At 39.8% G+C, this 24,123-nt stretch overlaps 1 protein-coding gene across 3 annotated transcripts; it reads left to right on the top strand.

Moving 5' to 3' along the window:
- Positions 1 to 875: 875 nt before the first annotated feature.
- ANXA11 (annexin A11) lies at positions 876 to 23,310 on the top strand. Of its 3 annotated transcripts, XR_010432262.1 has the most exons (16): positions 876 to 1,006; positions 9,970 to 10,030; positions 11,116 to 11,228; positions 12,573 to 12,914; positions 13,417 to 13,504; positions 13,903 to 13,997; positions 14,442 to 14,555; positions 15,668 to 15,758; positions 15,875 to 15,954; positions 16,134 to 16,190; positions 17,087 to 17,180; positions 17,936 to 18,031; positions 19,569 to 19,588; positions 20,655 to 20,713; positions 21,299 to 21,421; positions 22,556 to 23,310. XR_010432262.1 is itself a non-coding variant. In XM_064662560.1 (15 exons), exons 2-15 carry the CDS (start codon positions 9,979 to 9,981, stop codon positions 22,613 to 22,615), a joined length of 1,464 nt encoding a protein of 487 aa, XP_064518630.1. In that variant the 5' UTR covers positions 899 to 1,006; positions 9,970 to 9,978; the 3' UTR covers positions 22,616 to 23,310. The 3 variants fall into 3 exon arrangements, 2 of the variants coding, with proteins under 2 accessions (XP_064518630.1, XP_064518629.1); XM_064662560.1 differs by lacking the exon at positions 19,569 to 19,588 and having other exon boundaries at positions 899 to 1,006; XM_064662559.1 differs by lacking the exon at positions 19,569 to 19,588 and having other exon boundaries at positions 922 to 1,006; positions 12,573 to 12,899.
- Positions 23,311 to 24,123: the final 813 nt, after the last annotated feature.

Raw genomic sequence — 24,123 nt, 5'->3', positions numbered from 1 at the left:
GCTTTAAGAAGCATGAACACATCTATCCAAATTAGTTTCATTCTAAATGAAATCACCCGTTAGAATGCATATGTATTAAGGAAGCAAGTGCTGTAAAGGAGGTTCTGGACTCTGTTCGCAAAAATCCCAGCTGCAAGGACAAGTTCATTCCCCACCCAAGTTGTATAATGCTCTGATTCAGTCAGATAATGCTGTGCTTGCTATTTTGATTAGTGTCTTGGCAAACAAAATGTAGTTGGAAAATGCCCTTTTCATTTTTCCTTTTTATTATTTTGTTTTGTTCCCCTAAATGCTTCCATGTGAGCAATTTCACTCATCTTTAAAGAATGCATGTAGGAAAAAAAGATGTTTATTGAAGCCTTTAGCTAGTACTGTTTGTGCTAGAAAAGGTCAACATGAATGATCTCCTTCCTCCAAATTTTTGGTAGAATTTTACTCAAGGAATACGAATGTAACATATGACAAAAAATGGGGTTTTCTGTCCCACCTTGCCTGGAAGGCATGTTTTCTGAAAGGTCTTACGAATTCCTGGTGAGAACAGGCAGTTTGTGGGCTTAAATCCGATGTTACAACCTTGAGTTGAACCGTACCGTCCTTGCTTTAGCCGTGTCACCCGCTCCCTCGGGCTACGCTGTGCCCTCGGGGAATGCCCAGGCTGCCCATGTGACGGGCAGAGCTCCTTTCTTCCCCCACCCCCGCCGTGTGTTTTCTTTTTATCAAAGGGGCCCCTCGCTGGAAGCCGCCTCTCGGTCGGACCTGCCGTGCTGTGTTTCCAACCCCGGCCGGTGCCACCGCCTCCCGCTCCCGGCCCGGGCGCCTCCCCGGCGCTGCCGCCGCGCCCGGCACGTTCCCAGCGCCCGCCCCGGCCCGCCCCGCACCGCGGCGGGGAGGGCGAAGGAGCCCCGGCCGCAGCGGCTCCTCCTCCTCCTCCTGGCGCTCCCCGGCCTCGCCCGCAGCGCCCCGAGCAGCCGGGACGGGCGGTGGCAGCGGCTCCCGAGCACCCGCGGTAGGCGCGACCCCCGGGACGGGACGGGACGGGGCGGGACAGGGGGTGACGGACAGCCCGTGTGCGGGGCCGTGCGGTGTCCCCGCAGGGACGGGGGGACCTTGGGGCGGCAGGAGCCGGGGTGACGGGCAGCGGCCCGGGGCTGGGCGTAGGGGAGGTCGGGGCGTCCTGGAGCTCCGCGGTTGGTAGGAAACGACTCCCGTTTCCTAGGGAAATGGGGTGGTTTCGGAGGAGAAGAGGTGTTTTGCTGTTGTCGTTGCAGTTCGGTACTTTGCCTGTGCCCGTGTCTTATCTCGAGCTTGTAATTTAGATGTGTACAGTTAGAAAGCAGCCTAAGATGGTAGGCTGGACATTACGCAATGCTTTTTTTTTTTTTTTATTCCCCTCCGCCCCTCGAAGGTCCCATTTTGCAAACTTCAGAACTTTACTACCTCTTGTACTTTACTACTTCTTATACGGCATGTACTTAGAGTGCCTTCGAGACACTTAAGTGTCTTAAAACCAACACTCTTCAACTCTTGCTACGTGTGTGCGACATAAAACCACACAAACATCTTGAAGAAAGATGAAGTTCCCTCTCTGTCCCCATCCTGTTTCTGGGCAGTAAGGGAGTATTTTCGTGGGATATGTTTTTCTTTTTTTCATAGATTAATGGTAGTTCCTGGAAGCTCCTTCCTGATAAGGAGGGACAGCGTTCTGGAGGGAGTGGCAGAAGCATGTAAGGCAGCTCAGCCTAAAAGGGAGCCAGATGCACTGAGGCAGAAAGACTGAGGTGAAGGTGTGGAGAGAAAGCAGGCTGGCGGGAGAGAAAGCAGGCTGGCGAGAGAGAAGAAAAGTGCTGGTGCAGTGTGTTTTGATGAAGGAGCTCGTTATTAGGGTTTGTGCATCTAAAAGCCTGGCTGCTGTAGGAGGTGGGAGGTTTGTTTCCTGGCAACCCCAGCACAGTTATTTTCTGTTGAGTGAGTCAGTGCTTTACTGGAGCACTCACAGTAACATCAGAAACAGTACAAAACTAGTGTGAGTGTATGCCTGCTGTAAGGCTCGAGTGTATGAACGCTTTCCCCCTAGCTTGGCTATTTCTATGATTTCCTGTTTTGCAAGCTGCTGTGAGAGTCATGTGGACCACTCTCCTCCCACTGATGCAGCAGGGTAACTTGCACTGAGCATTGCTTCCCGTTTCACCTGTGGCCCTGTCCCCGCTGCATTTCTGCTGATTTTTTTTCTTCCTGAAAGTGCCTCTGTAGCTACTTCTTGTGACTTCTTTCCCCCCTGCTCCCAATGCACTGGGAGAATTTGTTGTATAGAATACCATAAAGATTCAGCGAGATTTTGAAGGGCCTAATGATTTTATGTCAACAATATTTATGCATCTTTCTCTTGTCTGACCTCAATATGAGACCTCAGTATGAGGTCAGAGGCCAAAATGTCTCTGTGAATCTGTACTTAAGTTTCTGGAGTAGTCATCACATTCATTCATATGCTTTGTCACTTCTTTAGCTTGTTCTCTATAGTCCCCAGAAGTTTTGACTCATTAGACTGGAAATTCTGTGAAATGTCAGAAGTCACTAAAAGATATAATGAAATGAGCAGTGGGATGAATATATTTCATGGGGGCCTTTATGTAGTCAAATAAAAGAACATTGTAAAGATGTAGTGTTAGGTAACAACTTAAAATACTGAACTTGATCTACTACAAAAAGTCAAGCCAAGAAGTCTGTCTGCTTTGAAGTTCACAGGAGATGCTGTTTCCTAGACCTCTAGCAAGTCTTGAAAGATGGAGCTTCCAGAGGGTCTGTTCAGTAACATTGCATTAATCAGAGCTAAGACAGAGCTTATATAGTTCTAGCTCTGTTATAGAGATCTAGGGATAAGAAAAGGAAGCTGAAGTTAAAGCAGAGTTGTAATTGAAAACAGCAGATGGTTTAATTGTGGCTACAGAAATAGCAGGGCTTCTGAACAATTTGAAAGTTTCATTTATGTTTAGCCAAGGCTTTATGTAATCATCCATAGAAACTTTTCTGTCAGCTTCAAATTGCAGTTAAAGGCTTCCATTACATTAAATATACAACTGAATAATGGCACCAGTGTAATTTCTTTTTTTATTTCGTACATTTATGTCAACTACCTTGAAACATGTTTCTTGTTGGATATATTTTAAAAATGTATTATGTAAACTGTTGGAAATAAGGACAGAGACTTGTTAGCTGTATGTAGTGACTTTTGTTTTGAGTTTCTCTTGAAGAATGTGGCAAAAGACTTTTTTGGAGGGAAAAAAAAGGAGGAAAAAGCTAGATGTTTACCCTTCAGTGAGCAACACTTTCACCTATTTGAAACTGGAGTTGTTGTCACGCACAGAAGTGAAGGTCGTCCCTTTGCTTTTGCCAGTTTGTCTGAAAGCAGGTGTGTTTGATGTAAATGCTGAATTTCCTTCAGGCAGTTGCCCAAGCTGGGAAGAATGTAATGCAGTGGTAAAAGCAAATCAAAGGACAGCAATAACAGTGGAGCTTCTATTGTTGCTCCATGTTTGTTCCAGATTTTATCAGAGCTTGCTGCAGAATCTTGATAAGAGGTTAGATGCTGGCTGGGCCAAGCCTGAAGTGACTTACAGGTCAGAGTAGGGACTCACTGGTGCCCGTCTAGGACACAATTTTTCGTATGTGCTTGTGATTGACCAGGCAGCCAATCCTGCCTATGCTTAGCAGCTGTTTTTTTGTTTGTATATGTGAAATTGTATCCACACTGTTCAGCTGTCACAGATGCTGAGTGTGGACCAGTGCTAGTCACTAGATTGTGTAAAGTTAGACTGAATAAAACAAACACAAGCCCACACAGCCCCACTACTTGGCTGTTCCCTGTAGAGTGCAGAGTGTCAGTGGTGTCTGATACATAACAATGTTCTTTTATAAGATACACGAAGAAAGTGAACTAAGTCCCTGCCAGATACTACCTCCTTTTTTCCCTTATGCTTTCTCTGACTGAGAGAGGAGATACTGTCTTATTCTTAAGGGAGGGTTAAAAGTGTTTTAGTTTTTGGGGATTTGTTTGGTTTTGTTTTTTTTTTCTTTTAGTACAAAGTGTGGGTGTGGTGGGGTTTTTCTGAGGGCATTGGGGAAGTGTCGCTGGTAGGTCATTCTGTTCTTTAGCTCAGCTGTTCTCTTGAGGAAGCACCGGACTTCACCATTTCCTTTCTTTTTTGGAGTCATTAATTCAGTTAAACTGTAGGAGAGGTGGGCATCTGATTCAGGCTTTTGGATCTGAACTTCTAGCAGACTTAAGAACTGTCAAACAAATCAATCCCATATTAAAAATATAAATGAGTTTTAAAGCTTCTGAAGGCCTCTGTTTGTGCTAAAACTTTACTGCAGCCATACAGTCAACATGCATATGAAGTGATACTCGCTGTGATTAATTTTTGCATCCCAAAGACCTCTAACTTGGGTAAAAAAGCATGTTAGTTTTGAACTTTGGGCTTGCCAGTTGCTCTAGATTAGGTGCTTAAGTTACCTGAAACAGACAGCACAAATATCCCTGTTATTGTTGCTAGAGATAACAACTTTAAACTTGGAAAATTGCACTTATTGTGTAAACAGTGCACCTCTCTATAGTGCGAGTAACTGGTTATTACATTTGACAGTGTTTTAAAAATACTCGGTTTTCTATTAGCTAGGAGAATAAATGCACCTTACAAATGTTAGGATTTAGGGGTAAAAATAGTTACTTTTCAGTGGTACACTTTTAGGACCAAAGCTTGCTATATCAAGTGCAGGCTAGGTTTGAAGGCCATTGTCTTGCTTTCTTTTCACAATGCTTGTTTATGGTTGTTGTGAAATACCTGTCTTTCTAGTTTACTACCCTAAATTCGCTCTTTCTTGAGCAAGTCTGTTCCTGGAAAGAATTAATGAGCTGTAAATCAGTAATTCTTTATGGTCTGGAATGAACCGGGGGGGTGTCCATTTGCTCACTGATGAATGGTATCTTCCTGGTGTTGCTGGACAGCTGCATGTGTAAGCCTTCCCTGTCTAGAAAGCACGAAAGCCATCACCTTTATGAAAAAGCTGATATATTTGCACACTTATATTTATCTGTGGCATCCCGAGGCTGTCAGCCTGGTGCGGGGCACAGAGGTTTTGTGAGCAGTGTACGGTACATCCATACAGCCTTTAGCTAAGGTCCTGTGCAGGTCCTGCCAGTGTGCCTGTCTTTGGCGAGTTGTCACTTGGACAACTTGCTGTTATTTGGCTTCTTCTGCAGCCCAAACAGTGTAAATGTGGGAAGTATTGTCAGAGGACTTTTGTCGTCCTTTTGTTCTGTTGCCTCGCAGGGCTGGGGAACACTGGAACCCTCCTGCTTTTGCAGTGGGGCTACTGCCTGGCTTTGTGCTTCAGGCTTGGGCACAGCAGCTAATTAAAAATCGTTGGTGTGAAATGAACAATCAGGTATTTTTCTAGTAATTGTTTTAGGGTACTGAACGTTACACTATTGCTTTAGTTCGTGCAGTAATTGGTATGTACCTATTCTGACTTGCACAAACGATGTAAAAACTTTGTTCTTGCATGGTGGAACTTAAAATAGAGGAGCATAAATCCCTGAGGCATTAGTCAATTGGGAACATAATTCAGACTATTTATAGCATGACTGGTTTTGCAACAAATTATTTCTATGACAAGTTATGAGTTTGAAATAGAACAATCCCATTCCATTGTTTCTTCAAACATCTCATAAACTTAATTTAGTATTATTTTTTGCTTCTTACGTTGTTTGGAGAGTGTATTTGTGTTGTCGTATATGTTTTGACTTGCAATACTGTCCTTGGAATATTTAAAATACAAGAGTGTGCTACAAAAGGAAACACTTGGATCAGGGCAGAGTAGGAAGCCAAAGTGAAATCACCCTCTTGGAATTAACTCATGTTTTTGCTACACATGGATCTTGAAAGTCTTTGCAGCTGAATTAAGTTCTTTGGTTTTTGTTGCATGAGCATGTGTGTAGGGCTTCTATCACTGAAAAAGTGTAGCTCAGTTGTAGCTTATGTGTCTATCTTCCCATTCAGCTTTTCTTTGTTGGACTGGCAACTGCTCTACTTTACTTTGACTAGATTTGCAAGTGCTACCTTTGTGATGCTCTTCCCTGTTCCCTGGTTATGCCAGCAGGTCAAAAAGTGCCAGATTATCTTCCAATAAAGTATTTCTATAATAGTAATAGTTATGATTATATGAATTAGAAAGATCATTGAAACTAGCAGAGCTTCTGAGTTGCAATACTAGCATGCAATTGAAATGGAGAGTTTTTTAAAGAAATCCTTATTTGAATTTGTTTCTGTTTTGCCATCTATTCAGAGCTGGTTTGGGTTTTTTTAAGGAAAGTTTTTCTATAGGAAGTGGATGATATACTAGTACTCTTTAAATATATGTTCTTGGATGAAGCCCAGTAAAGGTGAGCAATGAGTGATAAGATCTGTGTAAAAGAGTTTTCCTGAGTTTGGGGTGGCATGAAATTAGCCCTGTTGGAAGAGGACCCCATTCTACTACATTATTTTTTTGATAGTGAAAAGAAGACTAGACAGGGAGTCACATACACAGAAGACTTAATGAGAAACTAAAATTGCAGGGCTTTTTATCTGTCAGGATGAAAAATATTTCACCTGGTACAAGAACAACTTGTGTGCTGCAGTGCTTGAGTCAAAGATGAATCTTACTCAGGCTCGTAAAATAGCAGTTAGCTGGTATGATGCTGACTGTGGCTTGTCCTTGTCTTGCAAAAGCGCAGTGGTGGGTGCCTCAGTTCATATCTGATGAAAAACGGCAGTGTACTGTAAGGTGATAAATTCTGTTCTGCTGGTTTCACAATCAGGGATCAGTCTCAGAGCAGGCACCGTAATTTATAGCTTTAGGCTGCCTTTTCTACTGTATCCTGGTAATTAACCTTGTGGAGGAGTAAAGGCCAAGGGTTTCGCTTTACTCGATGTTCCCTGTGAAATGGGCATAATTAAACTAATTATTTTTGACAAATAAAGGTCACGATTTTTCATCCGTTTTTTTGTCCTCAGATTATTTGAACCTTGGCATAGCTGGACCCTGAACAGCAGTCACTAAATAAATTCCAGCAATGGGCGTGAACGCAGTTGCTGATCTTATTTCTGTTGTACCTTGAAACAGAAGTTTTCTGGCAGCCTTACAATTTTATTCTTTACTTCTGCCATTGTTATATGTAATTTGTATTTTTGATACAAATTTTGATACAAATTTTTTTTTCTGCCGTGCTGTGTCTTAGAGAAGCATCTTTTCAAGATTCCCATTGAAAGTATATTACAGATTTAATCTCTTATGAGCAGGTCTGTTTCCTCTTACCCTTGCCAAGCAGCAGGAAAATGCTGAAGAGCCTGAGCACTTCATGGCTTGCAGTGTGAAGCACGATAGAGATCAATGTTCACTGTGGGAGTAAAACCTCAGATCTTTATTTATAGAGCCCTGAGGTCAATCTCCAGGACTGAACACTGGGAATAGGGAGAGGACCTTAACAGTATTTGTTCTGTATTTCCTTCAGGGCACTCCCTCTTTCCATGTGTGGTTTGGTTGTTTGGATTTTTTCCTCCACTACTTTTTTTATGACTGAGCAAACACAGACCTTGCTGTTCCTGTATACTCCCACGCAATATTTGTATAGCAGGGTGGATTTCTGTATCTTCTGTTCCCTGGCCTGTGTCACCACTTTGTTGTCAGCAGCCAACTGCTGCTCGTCACTGACAGTTTTAGTAAGATGTGGATGTAGCATCAGAAAGTTTGGAAGATGGGATTAGAAGATGAAATGGAGACAAGGTTGTGGGAATGGTTGGGAAACTTACCTTTCTATGTTAATATTTCTTAAGTTAGAGAGCTGGCCAACAGAGACTCGAACTACAGAAAAGATGGTCATCAGGGAAGTTTTTGAACATGAGAAGTCAGTATGTTTGTGTATCTAGTTTGCCTGGAATCAAACCAGTCTGGGAAAATTTCCCCTTGGAAAGGTCCTGGATAAATACAGTGTTTGAAAGAAGCAAGTGGATGATTTTTATAGAGAGAGTAACATTTTTTTTCAGATTGCTGATGAAGTTAGCTGTTACTTCTCAACCTCAGCTTTAATTGCCAAAAGGCTCTTTTAATTTTTTTTTCAATTTAAAAATTAATAGTCTACATAGGATTAAAAGCAAGCAAACGACTCCGCTAAGAAAAACAAGGTCTATCCCACCCTCTGCCACAAAAAAAAAAAGCCTTTTGCCTTAAATTTGTACCTAAAGCTTTATTGAAAAGGCATCCTACAATTTTTTTGAGTATCCTGTCATTATTGTATTTGCTTGTGAAGCTAAAAATAAAAAATAATTATAGTTGCACCCAAAGAAATAAAATTCGTTACAGTGCTGTAATGATTTGTATCTAAAAATGTACACATTGACATTATGCATGCTAAGAATCTAGATTGTGTGTGGGGTTTTTGTTTGTTTTTTTTGAGTGACTTGGTAATAATTGTTTTTTATTTTTTATGCTTTATTATGTAAAGCCTATTACTGAATTAGAGAGGCTCTGAAGTGCCAGACTGCCTTCTCTTGAATTTTTTTTTTTAATCTTTTTTTCTTCTGACCTCTCTCCTGTCCCATACACCTGTATCTGCTGATAAGCTGTGTTTGCTTATTGAGTCTGTTAGTCACTTTACATACTGGAGTAGGTAAGGTAGGGTTATAACTTCTGGTCTCCTCTGTTCATTGCAGTTTCTCTTAGATAATTTCTCTCTCTTTAAATTTAAATTAGTGCATGCAGCATGAAGTCCAAACAGTTTTTAAATAAATTGAAGATTCCCTAATTGTATTTTCTTTACTAAAAATAAATAAATAAAAAAAGGTGTTTTTCCATTCCACTGTTGTTGTGCAAAAGAGCCATGCAAACCAGAAAGGAAAGTTAATATGATTATGCAAAATGAAAACAATTCCACAAGAACAACACCGCCACCCACCCCCCCGCAACGCAAACCAAATCCAAAACAAAACTCCACAGCTGAAATCCAAAACATGGCGAAACAAGCCAGATGCAAAAGGTAGTGCTTAAGGGGAAAGAGGGGAAAAAAACCCAAAGGAATAGTTTGCACAGCAGTTCTAAAAATAGACAATGGGAATTGTCACTAAAAATAACCTCTAAGAAGTTAAGATTCATTGTGGATGTTTTCTTCATCTGGAACAAGCTCCTTGAGTTACTTTTACCATTGTTCCTGGGAGTTGTTCTGTTTAAAATAAGGCCTTTTGTATTCTGGAAGACAGTTTTAATTTTGTCCTTCATTTAGCTGTTCTTCCTTTTTGACCTCCACTTCTATTTTGAACATCTAATGACTCTGTGCACTTCTGTGCTGACAGAGGCACTATCCATTTTGAGGGATCCAATTTGTTCTAGTGATCTTACCCTGTCAGTAGACCCTTCATATTTTATGACAATGCTGCAAGCATGAAGGTGTATCCCTTGTGCTTCTTACTCTGACCTTGCACTTTAGCAGATGTCTGCATTTAGATGCCTTCTAACACTTCTCATACAGTTACTCACTTGAGATGTAGCTTGTTTGTCAAATGATTTTCTACTCTTGATTAATCAGACTGTTCTGTGTGAGCTGCAAGCTTATGGAGATTTTAATAGCTCAATAAAGGAAGCATGTTCAAGTAATACATCCTAATCAACAGAACAGACCAAGTAAGCAGTAAGTAGCAACTGGAACAAATAACTAAAGTAGTCTGAGGAGTGACTCTGGAACTACTTAGCTATCTGAATATGTTTATTAGTCCAGCAAAAAGAATGGTAAAGAGGTTTCTCAGAGAAAAGCCTGGGCAGAGAGGGCAGTTTATGTCTAAATTTTGGTAATTGGCTACTGCATACATGTTGCCTCTTAGTTGTATGTGATGTAATGAGTGAAGCATTACAGAAATTAACTGTGTCACACGTGCTTTTCAGATCTTTGCAATGAGTTACCCAGGCTATCCCCCAGCGGGTGGATATCCACCAGCAGCACCAGGTAAGTTGCTTAGATGAAGTAAACATTAAATGGCAGTGGTGGTCTGGAGTGGAAAGGTGGCATGGACGAAGAACAAGGCTGCAGGGTGTTTTCTTGACTCACCAAAGCTTTCTGTATGCTCTTGTTAAGTCCTATTTCATCTGTGCTGGGGATTCTGATTTATCTAATATGTGTGTTCTGCCACGTGCTCATATAAAGTCCATTTTCATTCATCTCAGATGAAGCAGACAGCACTAGGAGATGGTCACAGTTTGAAAAAATTCAGAAAGTGTCAAGGATCTGTTGGTACTGAGTTGTGAAGGTAGCTAGTGAGAAAAACAAGTATGGGGAGGAATCAGTCACACTACTTAAAACCATATCCCACAAAGAATTAGGCTCTTTATTATGAAATTATCCTTAATTCACTATTCTTAGGCAGATGGTTCCATATGGAAGGCAGAGTGCTGTTAAAAAGGATAGCAATTATAACAATACCAAGCTGATGAAATATGCAACTATTGCTTGGTTGTCAGGGTGAACTTTACAGTTTTTAGTATTGTTGGTAGAAAGAAAGTGGCCAGTTGGATTTGGGCAAGCTAACTCAGGAAGGGAAAGTGATGTACAGTGAGAAGCCAGACTACCGGGGAGGATAAACTCTATTTCTCAGCAGAGTATTCTGGCTTAAGTTAGACCATACTGCTGTGTGCAGCCAAGTTTTATGACTTGGGTATCTGTGAATGGACCGTCGTGCTCTGTGGGCATCTCTCAAATTTGCAGCATCAGTGGAATTAATACTATCTTCCTACTGGAATACCTGGACAACTTGATAGTTAAGTGAAACTACCCTCTAGTCAAAATATAGTGTGTACAGTGTTAAGTCTTGAGTGTTAACCTTGAAATAGGTTTAGAGTTGTAAATGAGACCTTACAGATTTGGACATGACTAGAAATATCCAGTGAAATTTCTCTTTATATAATAATTGCCCTGCTACTCTGCACCTCTTCAGTCGATTTTCCTGTAGTGTTGAACACACATTAGAAATTTAAGTGGTAAGAAATTTAAAAAGGTGTAGTTTCTTGTTTCAGTGCAGCTGTGTTTGATTTCAGGTAGCAGTCCTTGGGGTGGTGCTGCCTACCCACCTTCAAATCCACCTCCAATTGGTCTGGAAAATGTGTCTGGCTATGCCAACCAGTTCAATCCCAGCCAGATGGCTGGAATGGTGAGTTTGCTTTCATTTAATGTGTTTTACTGTGACTTCCTTAAGTGCAAAGTTGTGTTTCTGGCACTGTCACTGTCAAGTTTATCACTTGAATTCTGTGCCTTTATGTCTAATCTGTTTAGGTAGTGAGCATTCAATATCATCTCTTGAAGAAAACGGTTGCTGCAAGCTATTCCTTCTTTTAGGAAAACAGCACTAGTTAAATGTTGATTTAAGAGTCTAGTTTCAAAAGTCATGGACATAGAACTAATGTAACTTGGCTTTTGCTGTGTAGAGGAGTGGGGAAAAAGACTATTAACACAGAGTATCCTCTGTTAATATATTCACATTGGCAAACACAGTCCAGATTTTGCCTATTACCTGGATTTTGCCCAGTCAGAGTATGGAGGTATCAATGACTCATCCTTGAAAAGAATATAGGATTGACTATCTCTTATAAGCACTGATGTTTAACAGATGGAAGTAAAAACCTTTTACATGGATTGAAGAAAATGCAGACATTTCCAGGGTGATTTTTTTTTTTTTCATAGAACAGAGCTGAGTGACACTTCTGACAACTTTAGTCTTCAAAAATCTGTTCTGCTGCATAACGAATGTAGTTTTAGGAAGACATTTGCATTATAGATGCCTTCCTGAGGCAGTGATTAAATGAAGGGATTTGGCAGCCAGCAGGCAAAATGAGCAACAAACTATCTGGGGTGCACATGGCAATATCCACAGCAAGTAGCTTCTGATAATACTGCAGTCACTAAATGTCAGTTCTGGTCCCTCTGTAGAAGAGGGGTTGAGCTTGTCACGTGGGGAGATGATATTGATGTGGTGTATCTTTGTGGCAGTTTCTGCAGAAGTCTTTCCAAATGTAGTCTGAAATCCTGCAAGTTGTAAACTACTAATACATTGAATGTCTATAAAACAGCCAAAGGTTGCTCAGAGTAAGACCCTTGCACTCAGGGGATGCTGTGATCATGCAAGGCAGCCATGGACAGAGAAAGATTAAGCATAGGTTTATGTTGCTGGGATTATTTGGCTTAAGTTTTTAGAATCAGAGGTGTGTGGTCATGGATATGCTTTGGTGTGAGTGGTGTGGGATGCAGTGGCAGTTGTGTTTGTTGGCTCTGCTTCTTGATGCATGGCAGCTGATGGTCACAGTAAAGCAAGAGTCAACTGAACACAGGCAGGTTTTATCCATCCTCCTTGCTAGTAAGGCATGATTAGTGCAAAGTTCTTTTGTAGATGTATGTCTGTCTGTTGGTGAGGGGGGAGGTTGTATTGTGTTGAGCACGTTACTGAAACTCAGCTGTCTGTACCCCTTCCTTTCTCTTGCTGTATTGGCTGTCACTGCAGGCAGCCAACCTGGCAGGGACCTTTGGAGGAAATGCACCACAAGGCATGTATCCTTCAACACCTGGGGGTTATCCACCAGTCCCTCCAGGTGGCTTTGGGCAACCTCCACCAGGACAGCAGCCCTCCTATGGGGGGTATCCACCATCAGGAATGCCAGCTTACCCAGGATACCCAGGCCAGCCTGCACCACCGCCTGGTCAGCAACCTATGAACTACCCAGGACAACCACCAGCAGCTTACCCAGGGCAGCAGCCCATGCCAAATTATCCACCAGGTCCAGCTGTGAATCCATCTATGCCCTCTTACTCAGGAACTACAGGGCCTGCAGTCTCTCCTGTAACAGTAAGAGCATTCACTGCTTTTTTTTTTTTTTCCCAAGATGTATATGTTTCTCTGCATTTTCTTCATTATAGTAGTGTAAACCAATCCTCACATTGAAAATAAAGTTATGAAAAGAAGTTTGAGTGAAGAGATGGAACAATATAGGGGCATATGACTGGAAATAAATGCTGTTTTACTGCATTATCCAAGAAGAAAGATTCAATGTGAATTCGAATTTAAGGAATCTTGCCTTTCCTAACTTTATGAAGTATTGCCAGTTGTATGTACAGTATCATCAACCTTAATTCCTGGACAGCAGATTTAATATCAATGAACCTTCTTGACCTTGCATTAATTCGTGTGTAGAAATGAGCAAATTTTTTTAGGTAGGGTTGTTTTGAGTTCTTTCTATTACTTTACTCACAAAAAGAAAATGGGTAACAGTAGGCATCTTTCCAAAGTAGTAAAACGCAGTATTTTACTGTTTAATGCTAATATGCAACTCAATTTGATCTCGTTTTAGCATGGAAACCGAGGCACAATCACTGATGCACCGGGTTTTGACCCTCTGAAGGACGCAGAAGTCTTAAGGAAGGCCATGAAGGGATTAGGTGAGCAGTCTGTGGATTTACATTTCAGTTAAAAGTAGAATTGCAGCTTGATTCAGCACTGATCTTTCTCCATTGTTGCACATGTACTGAGTGGGATAGTTCACATGTGACTGTCCTTGGTTATCAGAAAAATCATTGCAAGTTCTTGTAGGCATAAACAGCATAATGAGTTTGGTTTAGTTTTTTCTTGGTTTTTTTTTTGTTGTTGTTCTTCCTGTGTTTTATTGGGGGTAGAGCTTGAAGTTCTGTGGCCGTATGCAAGAGTAGATACTGTAGATGGATTAAAGGCATGCATGTCCTTCATCTGGGTTCAGAAGAGTTTAGGATCAAATGGAAACAGAAAGCTGAGTCCTCACATGACATGCTGCTCATTCTGTGGTGTCTGTGTGCCCGTACAGGAACCGATGAGCAAGCCATTATCGACTGCCTTGGAAGTCGTTCGAACAAGCAGCGGCAGCAGATAATGTTGTCCTTCAAAACAGCTTATGGGAAGGTACGGACGTCGGGAGAACAGAGGGAAGAAGGAATATGAGCCTGCATTCCTTCAGTGGAAGTCAGAGGGCTTAGTGTTGGGAAAAAAAGGATTGGAAAGAGCTTTAGGGGAAGATGGTTTGTAAGCCATAGCCTGCTCAGGGTGCTACTTTTTACCCACTCTTGAATTCTTCATGCAGTGTTTCAGATAAAACATGTAAAGCAGTTTCTCTCCTAAATCGTTACTTTTACTCTTTGATCTGTGCAGTGTATTTAATTGGACCTTAATTACCTCAATGTACATATTACATTATTCTGGTTTTAGTGTTAAGTGGAACAGCTTTACTTTGAAGATACATTATTGGTCCTTGTGCATAAAGAATTCTAATTAAAATGCATATTTTTCATGTTTACTTTTGTTAAGTTTGGTCTTTATGCATTTTTCCTTGTTTTTCCTTGTCATTAGGATTTGATCAAGGATCTCAAGTCTGAGCTATCAGGTAACTTTGAGAAGACAATCTTGGCAATGATGAAGACACCTGTCATGTTTGATGCTTATGAAATCAAGGAAGCTATAAAGGTTTGTGTAGGAGATACAAATTTTTAAGATAGAGGAAGTAGCTGAGCTGCTAAAGTATTTGGTTGCCATTTAAAAGCTTGGACTTACCTTCCCTCCTCTGTGTCCAGATGTTCAACCCACTGTTTGACTGTTCTGTACTCTGTTTCTTGGAAATATATGATAATAACATGGAGAAATGTTGTTCCCATAGGTTAAGGGTAGAGACTTATTTGATAGGTTTGTGTTGTAACAAAAAATATATTGATAAAGAAATACTCAGAAAAGGCAGAAACCGAGTTCTAACAGTCTCTGCAGTTAATTTGTTACACAGTCTTGAGTAAGGCACTGAGGCAGCTCTCTTCTAAGCCAGCCACTGTATGGGGAGCCTTTATTTTTCGGGTTTTGCTTAGAGCTGTAATAGAACTGGTTATAAACCCACTCAACTTAAGGGTTTCCAGGGACTTTACACTTGGTACTCAAGAATAGTTCAGAACATTATTTTCACAAACATTTTGGTCAGTGTGTACCTTTTTTTATCTTTTTGCCCACCTCAAAAGTGTATTTTCCTGTCTCATGCTGAACCTTCTCTAAAATATTTATGGAAGTTTTGAGTACTTTGTAGCAATCAGACTATTTTATAAACATTTAGATTTTTTTAAAGAAAACCAGGTCAAACATTTGTATTTTAAGACAGTGTTTGAATGAAGGTCAGTACATATATTTATGTGATCTTTAGTCACAATATGAAACCATCTATGAGGATGAAATAATATTAGCTGTATTGTAATTGCAAATGCTATCTATTAGTTAGTGATAGTTACCTGTTAGAATCAACAAATTAATCATTAATGGTAAAAAAAATGGATTCTTAAAATGTCTTAAATCTGGGATGAAGGATGACATTTTTTAAATGAAAGCTTGTTATCATAATTTCAATTATCTGTTCAATTTTGTATCTTTAATACATATCTGTCTTAGAAACATCATTAGTAACATTTAAATTGCTTTGTCTTTTTCTATACAAGGTTATATTCTGAATTTTTTTTATATAATTTTATTACATTTCTTTTATACTAGGTTGTAGGAGACAGATGAGAATCTGAAATCTGTTTTCTCCTTATGCCTTGTTTCAGGGTGTTGGCACAGATGAAAATTGTCTCATTGAAATCTTAGCTTCTCGCAGTAACGAGCATATTCAGGAACTCAACAGGGTCTATAAAGCAGGTTAGATTTGCTCCATACAAATTTTCTTCCTTTTCTTACTTAATCACTGACTGATAATATGAATTTAGGAAATGAGCAGGGATGTGTGATGATTCATGATTGCATCTCTTTTCCAGAATTTAAGAAAACGCTGGAGGAAGCAATAAAAAGTGACACATCTGGACACTTTCAGAGGCTTTTAGTTTCACTTTCTCAGGTACTTGCCTGCTGGGATTTTGGAATTTGGTTTGTGTGTGTGATTGTAGGTGAGGGTTTTTTGTTTGGTTGGTTTTGCTTTGTTTATGTTTGGTTGGTTTTTTTGTTGTTGTTGTTTTAATTTGAAAGGAGCCCATCAAAGCCCATCAGTAACACTTCTGTATCTTCTAATTCTTTCAGGGAAACAGAGATGAAAGTACAACTGTTGACATGTCTCTTGTCCAGAGAGATGTGCAGGTCAGTGGAAATGCTTCATCATTTCTGAGTACAGTGAACTCAATACACTGAAATTTGACTGTGTGGTTTCTGCTTACTGTTAGTTTTGGACACCTTGTGACTTCTCCTAATGTAGTGCTTAAGTTTCAGTGGATGGAAGTGATATGAAAAACCCTGACAGAGCATTAGAGCCATGTAGGTGCATTACAGAGATGAAGCTCTTAGGTATAGAGTCCATAGGATATTTTACTTCCATTCTGTCAGCTCTCTGGGTTTTCCAGGTGTTGGATGATGCCATTGTGCTGTTTATTAAGGAAATTGCCCAAAGAGATTTGAGGTGATATGTGTATGCATTAAATTTTAATCTGTTCAACACCTGCTTTAGCTTTTGTGTGTTATTTAAGGAACTCTGGATTTTTGCAGCAAATAAGGCACTTGTATTTAGTAATGCTTGCCCTGTTGCTTTTCCTGTATGTTCCATTTCCTCACATAGCAAAGGGTTCATTTTAGCTTACTACTGTCATTTAAATAGCAATGTAATTAGCTTTCTACATAGTATGCCTTAGCCAAAAGACAAGAATGTCCCAGAACACACCTAGAGGTACAGAAAAAAAGCTAGATGTAAGGACTACTAGGAAGAACAGTTTTCAGGTACTTTTTAAACAATTTCCCTTCCTTTAGTAACCTGGAGCTCTTGTGTTTGAGCACTTATGCATCAAGATAGAAATGCAAGCAGAACGTATTATAGGAAAGTTAGAACTAGTTGCTGTTTATTGCTTGCTCCTGTTTTCCAGCAGTACATAAGCTAAGAAATAAATATAAAAAGTGGAGAGGCTGTAAGGAAGCAAATCTGTAACTCAGCTGTTCAGCCTGACTACGTTTCTGAGTAATGAAGCGTGAATTCCCTCCCTGCTTAGGAGTTGTATGCAGCTGGAGAGAACCGTCTAGGAACTGATGAATCCAAGTTCAATGCCATTCTGTGTGCAAGAAGCAGGGCCCACCTCAGAGCAGGTAATGGTGTCTGAAACAAGTGGGAACTTGATTCTGTTGTGTGTAATGGTGAAAATGTACAACATCACTCTGTCCCTGAATTTCCCCCATCTGTAAAATGAGCACAGTGAGATATCAGTGAAAAGCGGGGTGAATTCTGCTTTGAAAAGGCTGAACAAATGCTGCACATTGTAGTCATCTTGTTTAAATATCAGAGCAGGTAGAGGTCATACTTGTTCAAATGTTTCTCTGACAAAAGAATCGAAAAACTAGAGTTGTTTCAGTTTTGCATGCTTGTGTTGTGCACAAGACACTTGCAACCTTCCCTTCCCTTTTTACTTGTTAGTATTAGGTGTAACATCAGTCTGTAGTGGTGGGAATGTTTTAGAAACTACATAGAACTTTTAAAATGTTCTGTTGGGGTATTGAGGTACTTGAATGTAGGAAAGGGATGTGTACGAGAACCTGAATATTTTCTTGTTAATTTTATTGACACCCAAAGCCTTTTCTAGAAGAATTTTCACTATTTCCCTTACAGTGGTTCCTTGGTCTAGCCCTTTAATCAGAAGGACAGAACTAGACAAGCTGGGAAGAGCAAGATAAGGTGTAAATGGAACAATATGATAGCACAGTGTTAGTCTTTGATACGCTAAAACTTGTGTGAATACATCACAGTGTCAAGTTGAGAAACGCGATTTAAAGTGAAGCCATCCAGCATGTACCAACACCACCCATTTTTGCAAAGCTAACTCCTGAAAACTCTCTTTTCTTAACAGTCTTCAATGAGTACCAGAGGATGTGCAACCGGGACATTGAGAAAAGCATATGTCGCGAAATGTCTGGAGACCTGGAGAAGGGCATGCTGGCTGTGGGTATGTGTCATCTCAGCAAGTTCATTTCTGGTGTTCTGCTGCAGCTGAATTGGCTCACATGGCATCTGTGGCTTCAGATAAGGATGTTCTTGTTGGCAATAATTCCAGTTTCCTGCTTTTCACGTTGAGCTTTCTGTGAAGTCACTTGTGGTTGGTAAAGTGGGGCACTTAATTCACCTCAAAATGACAGATCAGGCTTTTGCTGCAGGCAACTACAGAATTTAAATTTCACGTGTTAAAATGAGGAGAGAATTACTAACTGTACTTGACACCGTTTTGAGAAGTGAAGAGAACCTGTACCAACTGCTGAGTCAGTGAGAATGGAGTATTTGGGACAGCCTTGGGAATCCAGCAAAATATAGGCATTGACTCTGATTAGTTACCTCTGCCTCCTTTTAATAGAAAGAAAACTTAAATTTGATCACAAAGGGGTTATTTTTTTCACATTTCCTGTGTTCACAGATTTGTTAAATCTTTGTTTTTAATTGCCTCCAGTACTGAGGAGTGAAAAATCTTACCTCAGATCTACTGCTGTCCCTTCAGAGGTCATCATTGATTTCCATGAGGTTGGGACAAGGCCTCCAGTTGTTGTGTAGTAGTTTTATCTGAAATGTTTTATTCTAGATATAGTTGTGAGCCACTTTCTTGTCTTTTGTCTTTACATCTCCATTTCTTTTTATGTTTATTACTGTAAACATACTGTGGTACCTAGAGCTCCTACTTCAAAGGTGTTTTTCTTTGGTTTTGAATATGATAGTGATGTAACTGTAAAAAGCTGTAAAAAGCCATAAAAAAAATCCCAAACCAAAAACCAGACACAAAAAAAAACCCCAAAACTCCTACCAAAACAGGAAAAATGAACTTTGCATCACTTGGAAATGAGATATGAGAGGATATTTGGCTCAACCACAACAAATTTTTTTCATTGAAGTTTCCAACAAAATCTTTCAAAATGGGAATCAGTTTTAAAAGCTTAATTTTTTTCTCAGCTCTTTTGTACATATGTGAACTATGTAACTGCTGTTCTTACTCTGCTTGCCACAGTGGCACTATACTGGTCTTTTAATGACCCAAACTGAGTCTAGCTCATTGTATGTGATACATTTTCAGACCTTTTCCAGGATTCAAAATTTGTCACCTCAGAAAGTACTGTTAGAAAACCAAGCTTAGGGAAAAGAGGTATTTCACAGTGTCTGTAGTAAAAGATTGCCTTGGTAAAGAAACTATTCTCAGAGTTTGGAAGTCATTTGACTTAATGGAGCTTTGCAGTGACTTGACAGGTCTCCATGTAGATACAGATTCAAAACTGAGACTGTGTCTTGCAAACAAGTCATTAGCCTTCAGAATAAGGCTTGTCATTAATATTCACTGAATAACTCCCTTTATTGAATAGATTTTGTGGAGTTTTTTCTATTTATATGTGTATGCACATATATCTGAATCATTCAATGATGTTAACATCATTTTTTCTGTGAACATTATTTGCAGGAAAAAAAGGTTTTCTAATTGAAAATATTTAATTTTGCTTTCTTTAAAGCTTTCTGGATTGTACAACTGGTAACTAACAATAACATCTTTAAACATCTTAAAGTGCAAGTGTGTTGTTTTAGCTAAATACAGTGATACAGAAATGTGCATTTCATTTTGTCATTCATTTTTGAGTAGTATTATATGTATCATTGACAGTTGTGTGATGAACTCCTATCTCTCATCTACATTTTCCTACTCAGAAAAGTACTTCTTCCTGTATAGAATGTGTGTTGCCGTGAAATAATATTTAGGTTTACCCCTTTGGTTCTGTATTGATTTTGTGTGATTGATTTTGATACCCTTCTGTGCTATAAGATGTCAAGCGTGGTCTGTGTTCTCTGTAGTTTGCCACAGATTGCATGATTGTTTACTTGTAACCAACATTGCATCAATGTGTAGATTTCAATTCTGATGAGTGATGGAGGATTCTTTCGTTATCCTGATTAACATGACAGTGATTTGATTTAGATTTTGCTCTTTCAGATTTCTAATGAACTGTACTAATTAAATATAAAATCCAGTCATTACTAAATGAGCACATTAAGAATTTTTCAGTCCTAATGAACTTGGTGGCTAAAATAGAACTTTAAAATAAGGGTTGTGACAGCTCACCCTTAAGAGGAAGGAAGCACCTAAGATTCTCTGCTATAATAGGTGGCTACCCAAGTTATATTAGGCAACACTCAAGTTGCCGCACTTTGCACATGCATGACTAGAAAATTCAGAACTAAGAAGCAGCTAGGAGCACTATGTATTACTTCAAGTCTTCTGCCACCTTTCCATCCTCTCTTTTTCCTTCATAAGCAAGAATCTGGTCATTTAACTTTGAAGGTTCATTGTGGCTGCTTCACACTAGATGGTTTCTGGTGACAGAAAAGCTTGCTTTGAGCCATGAAGTGTAGGTTCTTTATTGCAGCTACTGTTTGGATTAAAAAACATTTCAGTGACTAACAGAAGGAGTGGAAGCTGCACTGTATCAAGTGTATGTTTATGTAAAATTAAAGCATGTGACTGTGTAGGATAAACTGAAAAAATTACTGAGTTCTGATCGAGGAGGATTGGCTGATTTCTGTAATACTATTTCTTTTTGCAGTTAAGTGTCTCAAGAACACACCAGCTTTTTTTGCAGAGAGATTACAGAAAGCTATGAAGGTAAGTGCCTATGACAAGTTACATAAACTTATAGTGTGGGGGTTTTTTAATTCTTGTACAGCTCATTGGAATGAACTGTTCATCTGAAGGGATTACATTTTTTAGTGGGCAGATGACTAACAGGATGCAGTCATTATTATGAAAGGCTGGAAAAATCTAGCTAATTTGATCCACTTAACAGAGAGATGAATACAACCGTACATAAAACAAAGTCTTCACTTGGTAAAACACAGATATGCTTTAAACTAATTGAAATTGGTATCTCTTAAGTAGGAAGGTCTAGCAGAAATAAATAAATAGGCCATTAAACTTACTAAATTTTCCTGTCCCCTTGTACCACTGTCAATCCCCTTCTTTTTTTTCCGAACTGTTCTTGTGCAAAGAAATTACTTAGTGTCCTACCATGAAATTTAATTTGTTGAAGCGTGATAGGCCAAATTCTTTTCCAGCTTATTGAAGTCAGTGGGGTTTGCCAGTAAACAGGCATTTTTGGGGGGATAAGTTATTCTATTTTTAACCAGTGCTGTAACATACAGCATTTCCACCCATCATTTATACGTTACATTGCTGTTTTGTTCGTTTCAGGGAGCAGGGACAAAAGACAGGACTCTGATCCGAATCATGGTGTCGCGCAGCGAGGTTGACCTGCTGGACATACGTGCAGAATACAAGCGGATGTACGGCAGGTCTCTCTACACAGATATCACTGTAAGACTTGGAGATTTTTATCTTTCCTGCCACGACATCCTTTATGGGGGTGGATACTGACACTGAGTAGCTGTTAACTGCTCTGAGTGTAACTGTCCGTGTTGGTTTGCTGCATTCATGGGGATAGTGGAGGCTGACGTGGCAGAGAACAGACAGCACTTGCTTTTGCATGGGGGTAGATGAGCTAGAAATGGGAAGGAAGCTAACAGACAAGGAAAGGGAAATTGGTCTAGAGGGGTTTCAGAGACCTGGTTTCAAGTCTGGTCTCTGTCCCAGTCTCTGAATATGATCTTGTAGAAGCCACTCAGTCCTCCAGCTGAGGTAACAGTGGTGCTCTACTTCATATGTGTGTTGAAAGAATGGAAAGCTCCTAAAAATCTTGTAGAGGATTTCTTTCTCTTGAAAATACAAGATTTTGGAAGGAGACTAAACTTCAGATTCTTTCGCAGTTGATCCACCATCCTACTGTTGTTAAGAGCCTTAGCAACAGTCAGGAGGGTGCCTGGACAATGGCAGGGGAGTACGAGCTGGAGGAAAGTGACTGGTGCCACTTTCATTTACCTTGTAATGAGGGTGCCAAATCTGTTAAGCCCCCGTTTATTCCTTCTGCTGTTGACACTGAGGGGCTGTAACTTGGTGGCATTTAGAAAGAATCCTGCAAAGATTCTGAAGGAATAGGTGTGTGCCAAATGTCTTGATTTGCTTGCCAGCAGCTATATGGTGTTGCTGCCATTTGCCACAGAGGATTACCCAGCAGGAGCTTTTCCCAAGTGTGTAACTCTGAAGGAGTGCTTCGATGATAATAGTTGCACACCCTGTAACCACCAATGTATGAGTAAAAAGCAGTGAGACACCGGTGGAAAGCTGTGCATCTTTTCCCTCCACACTTCTCCTTTGTTCTGACATTCAGAAACAGAACAGGCCATACCCATTTAATGGATTGAACTTAATCAAAACTTGATTTCAGTAAATATGGAGCATGCATATGCACAGTTATGTATATATAAACTCTGCTTCCTATTTCTGTAAAAGTAGAGCCAAATCATCCCTGGAAAGAAAGTTCTTAGTTCTTCAGCCCTGGCTTCATCTCTTTTGGTTGTTCTTTAACTTTTCTTTTTCTGCATTCCTTTCCAGGGTGATACTTCAGGAGACTACCGGAAAATCCTACTCAAGTTGTGTGGTGGAAATGACTAAATGGAGCATTGAGCTTTTCTTAAAAAGCTTCTATTTTCATGTTTTTGCTGTAAAGCATCTTTTTTTCTCCAAAAGTAAATGTGTAATGACCTGTTTCTTCTAAAGCAATTGCATTTTAAAAGATAATATTGCATATATCTTCAGTTCAAAAATAGTAGGTAATAAATGCCAAAACCACCCAAAATACCAAGCTTATGTGCCATCTGCTCAGGATTCTGTATAGCACTCTCAGCAATCCGTGAATGGCAGGTCATTATTTCTTTTCTGCTTATATCATGCTGAAATAATGTTTGTTTTATAAAACAAAAATCACAGTTGTATGATTTAAGGTGTTGTTTTGTATAAACATTGCATGCCATTTTAATGCAAGTTTTATATATACGGTATGCAGAGTTGGTTTCAGGCTGTCTGACTCCCTGATATGTGGAGATAGCAGCTTGAGGTTTTGTGTCTAATTAAGACACAAAAGAAGTTTTAAAGAAGTTTTGTCAAGTTCTGTTTTCTTTCCTTGATTCTTTTCAAGGAAGATGTGTTCCACATTTCATTCTTGCCAAGGCAACCTGTCACAAGGCAGTAGTAGTGTTTACAGCAGTAAGGATTCTATGGTTAATGTTTAAAGGTTTTGCACTGTGCCTTAAATATATGTATGTAAGAAGAGATTATGAAATTAAAGCTGTCTAAGTCTTTGCAGATTATGCTTTTTGGTGTTCATGTTGATTTATTGTGTGAGTAATTACTCACTTTATGTCACTTTCTTTTTCCATAGAGGTTCTCTACTTGAATCTACAGGATTATTAGGAAACTGTTGTGTTGATGAGAGCTTGGTACTTATTTGCTGTTGATGAGCAATTGTCTGGACATGATATATGTAATCTGTAGTTATTGCTCAGTATTTTCACTTTTACATGTTGTATTTTATCTTATTCTTGGAACTCTGAATTTTTGTTCTCTGCTAGCATGGATGGCATCTCTCCAGCTTGTCATTCTCAAAAATAGAAACATCTAGAGGAAAAAAGTACAAGGGGGAAGAGTTTTTTCTAACTAGGTGAGTGAGAATAGGCTGTTTGTTAATCAAGAACATGCAAACCCCTCTTATTTCACACTCATAGGCATGCACTGTCTCTATTGTGTAAGGGCCAGGCAGGTCCTTTTTCCTAGAATTATGTTGCTGTTTGTCTTGAAAGAAAATGGTGATGTCGTGGATTTAATTCTTGATTGTATTGTCAGTATGGCAAGGGAGAAGAGTGTAGAGATTATAGAATATGGTAGCCGTGTGTCCACATGACAAATTCTGGCTAGGATGTGCTGACAGGACTCCTGTTTCAGTCAGTGGCAGCAACGTGACTTATGTCCAAAGCCAAACTGCTCCATACACTCATTTCTGTCAGACAATCTGAGCATGTCTTGAGTGGAAACTGCAGCTGAAAGTGTATCTTCATTGGTTAGCACCAATAGCAAGAGTTCATTTCTTTGCCAGGGAAGAAGGAAGCTTTTGAATTCAGGGAAGT

Source organism: Pseudopipra pipra, chromosome 8, assembly GCF_036250125.1.
Source record: "Pseudopipra pipra isolate bDixPip1 chromosome 8, bDixPip1.hap1, whole genome shotgun sequence".
Taxonomy (NCBI): domain Eukaryota; kingdom Metazoa; phylum Chordata; class Aves; order Passeriformes; family Pipridae; genus Pseudopipra; species Pseudopipra pipra.
This window is presented reverse-complemented; position numbering and strand designations above follow the sequence as displayed.

Bases quoted from the DNA above. Each gene is read 5' to 3' on its own strand.
- ANXA11 (XM_064662560.1), top strand. From the start codon at position 9,979: ATGAGTTACCCAGGCTATCCCCCAGCGGGTGGATATCCACCAGCAGCA. The intron at 13,505-13,902 runs GTGAGCAGTCTG...GTGCCCGTACAG, and splicing joins GAAGGCCATGAAGGGATTAG to GAACCGATGAGCAAGCCATT. The intron at 15,955-16,133 runs GTACTTGCCTGC...TAATTCTTTCAG, and splicing joins TTTTAGTTTCACTTTCTCAG to GGAAACAGAGATGAAAGTAC.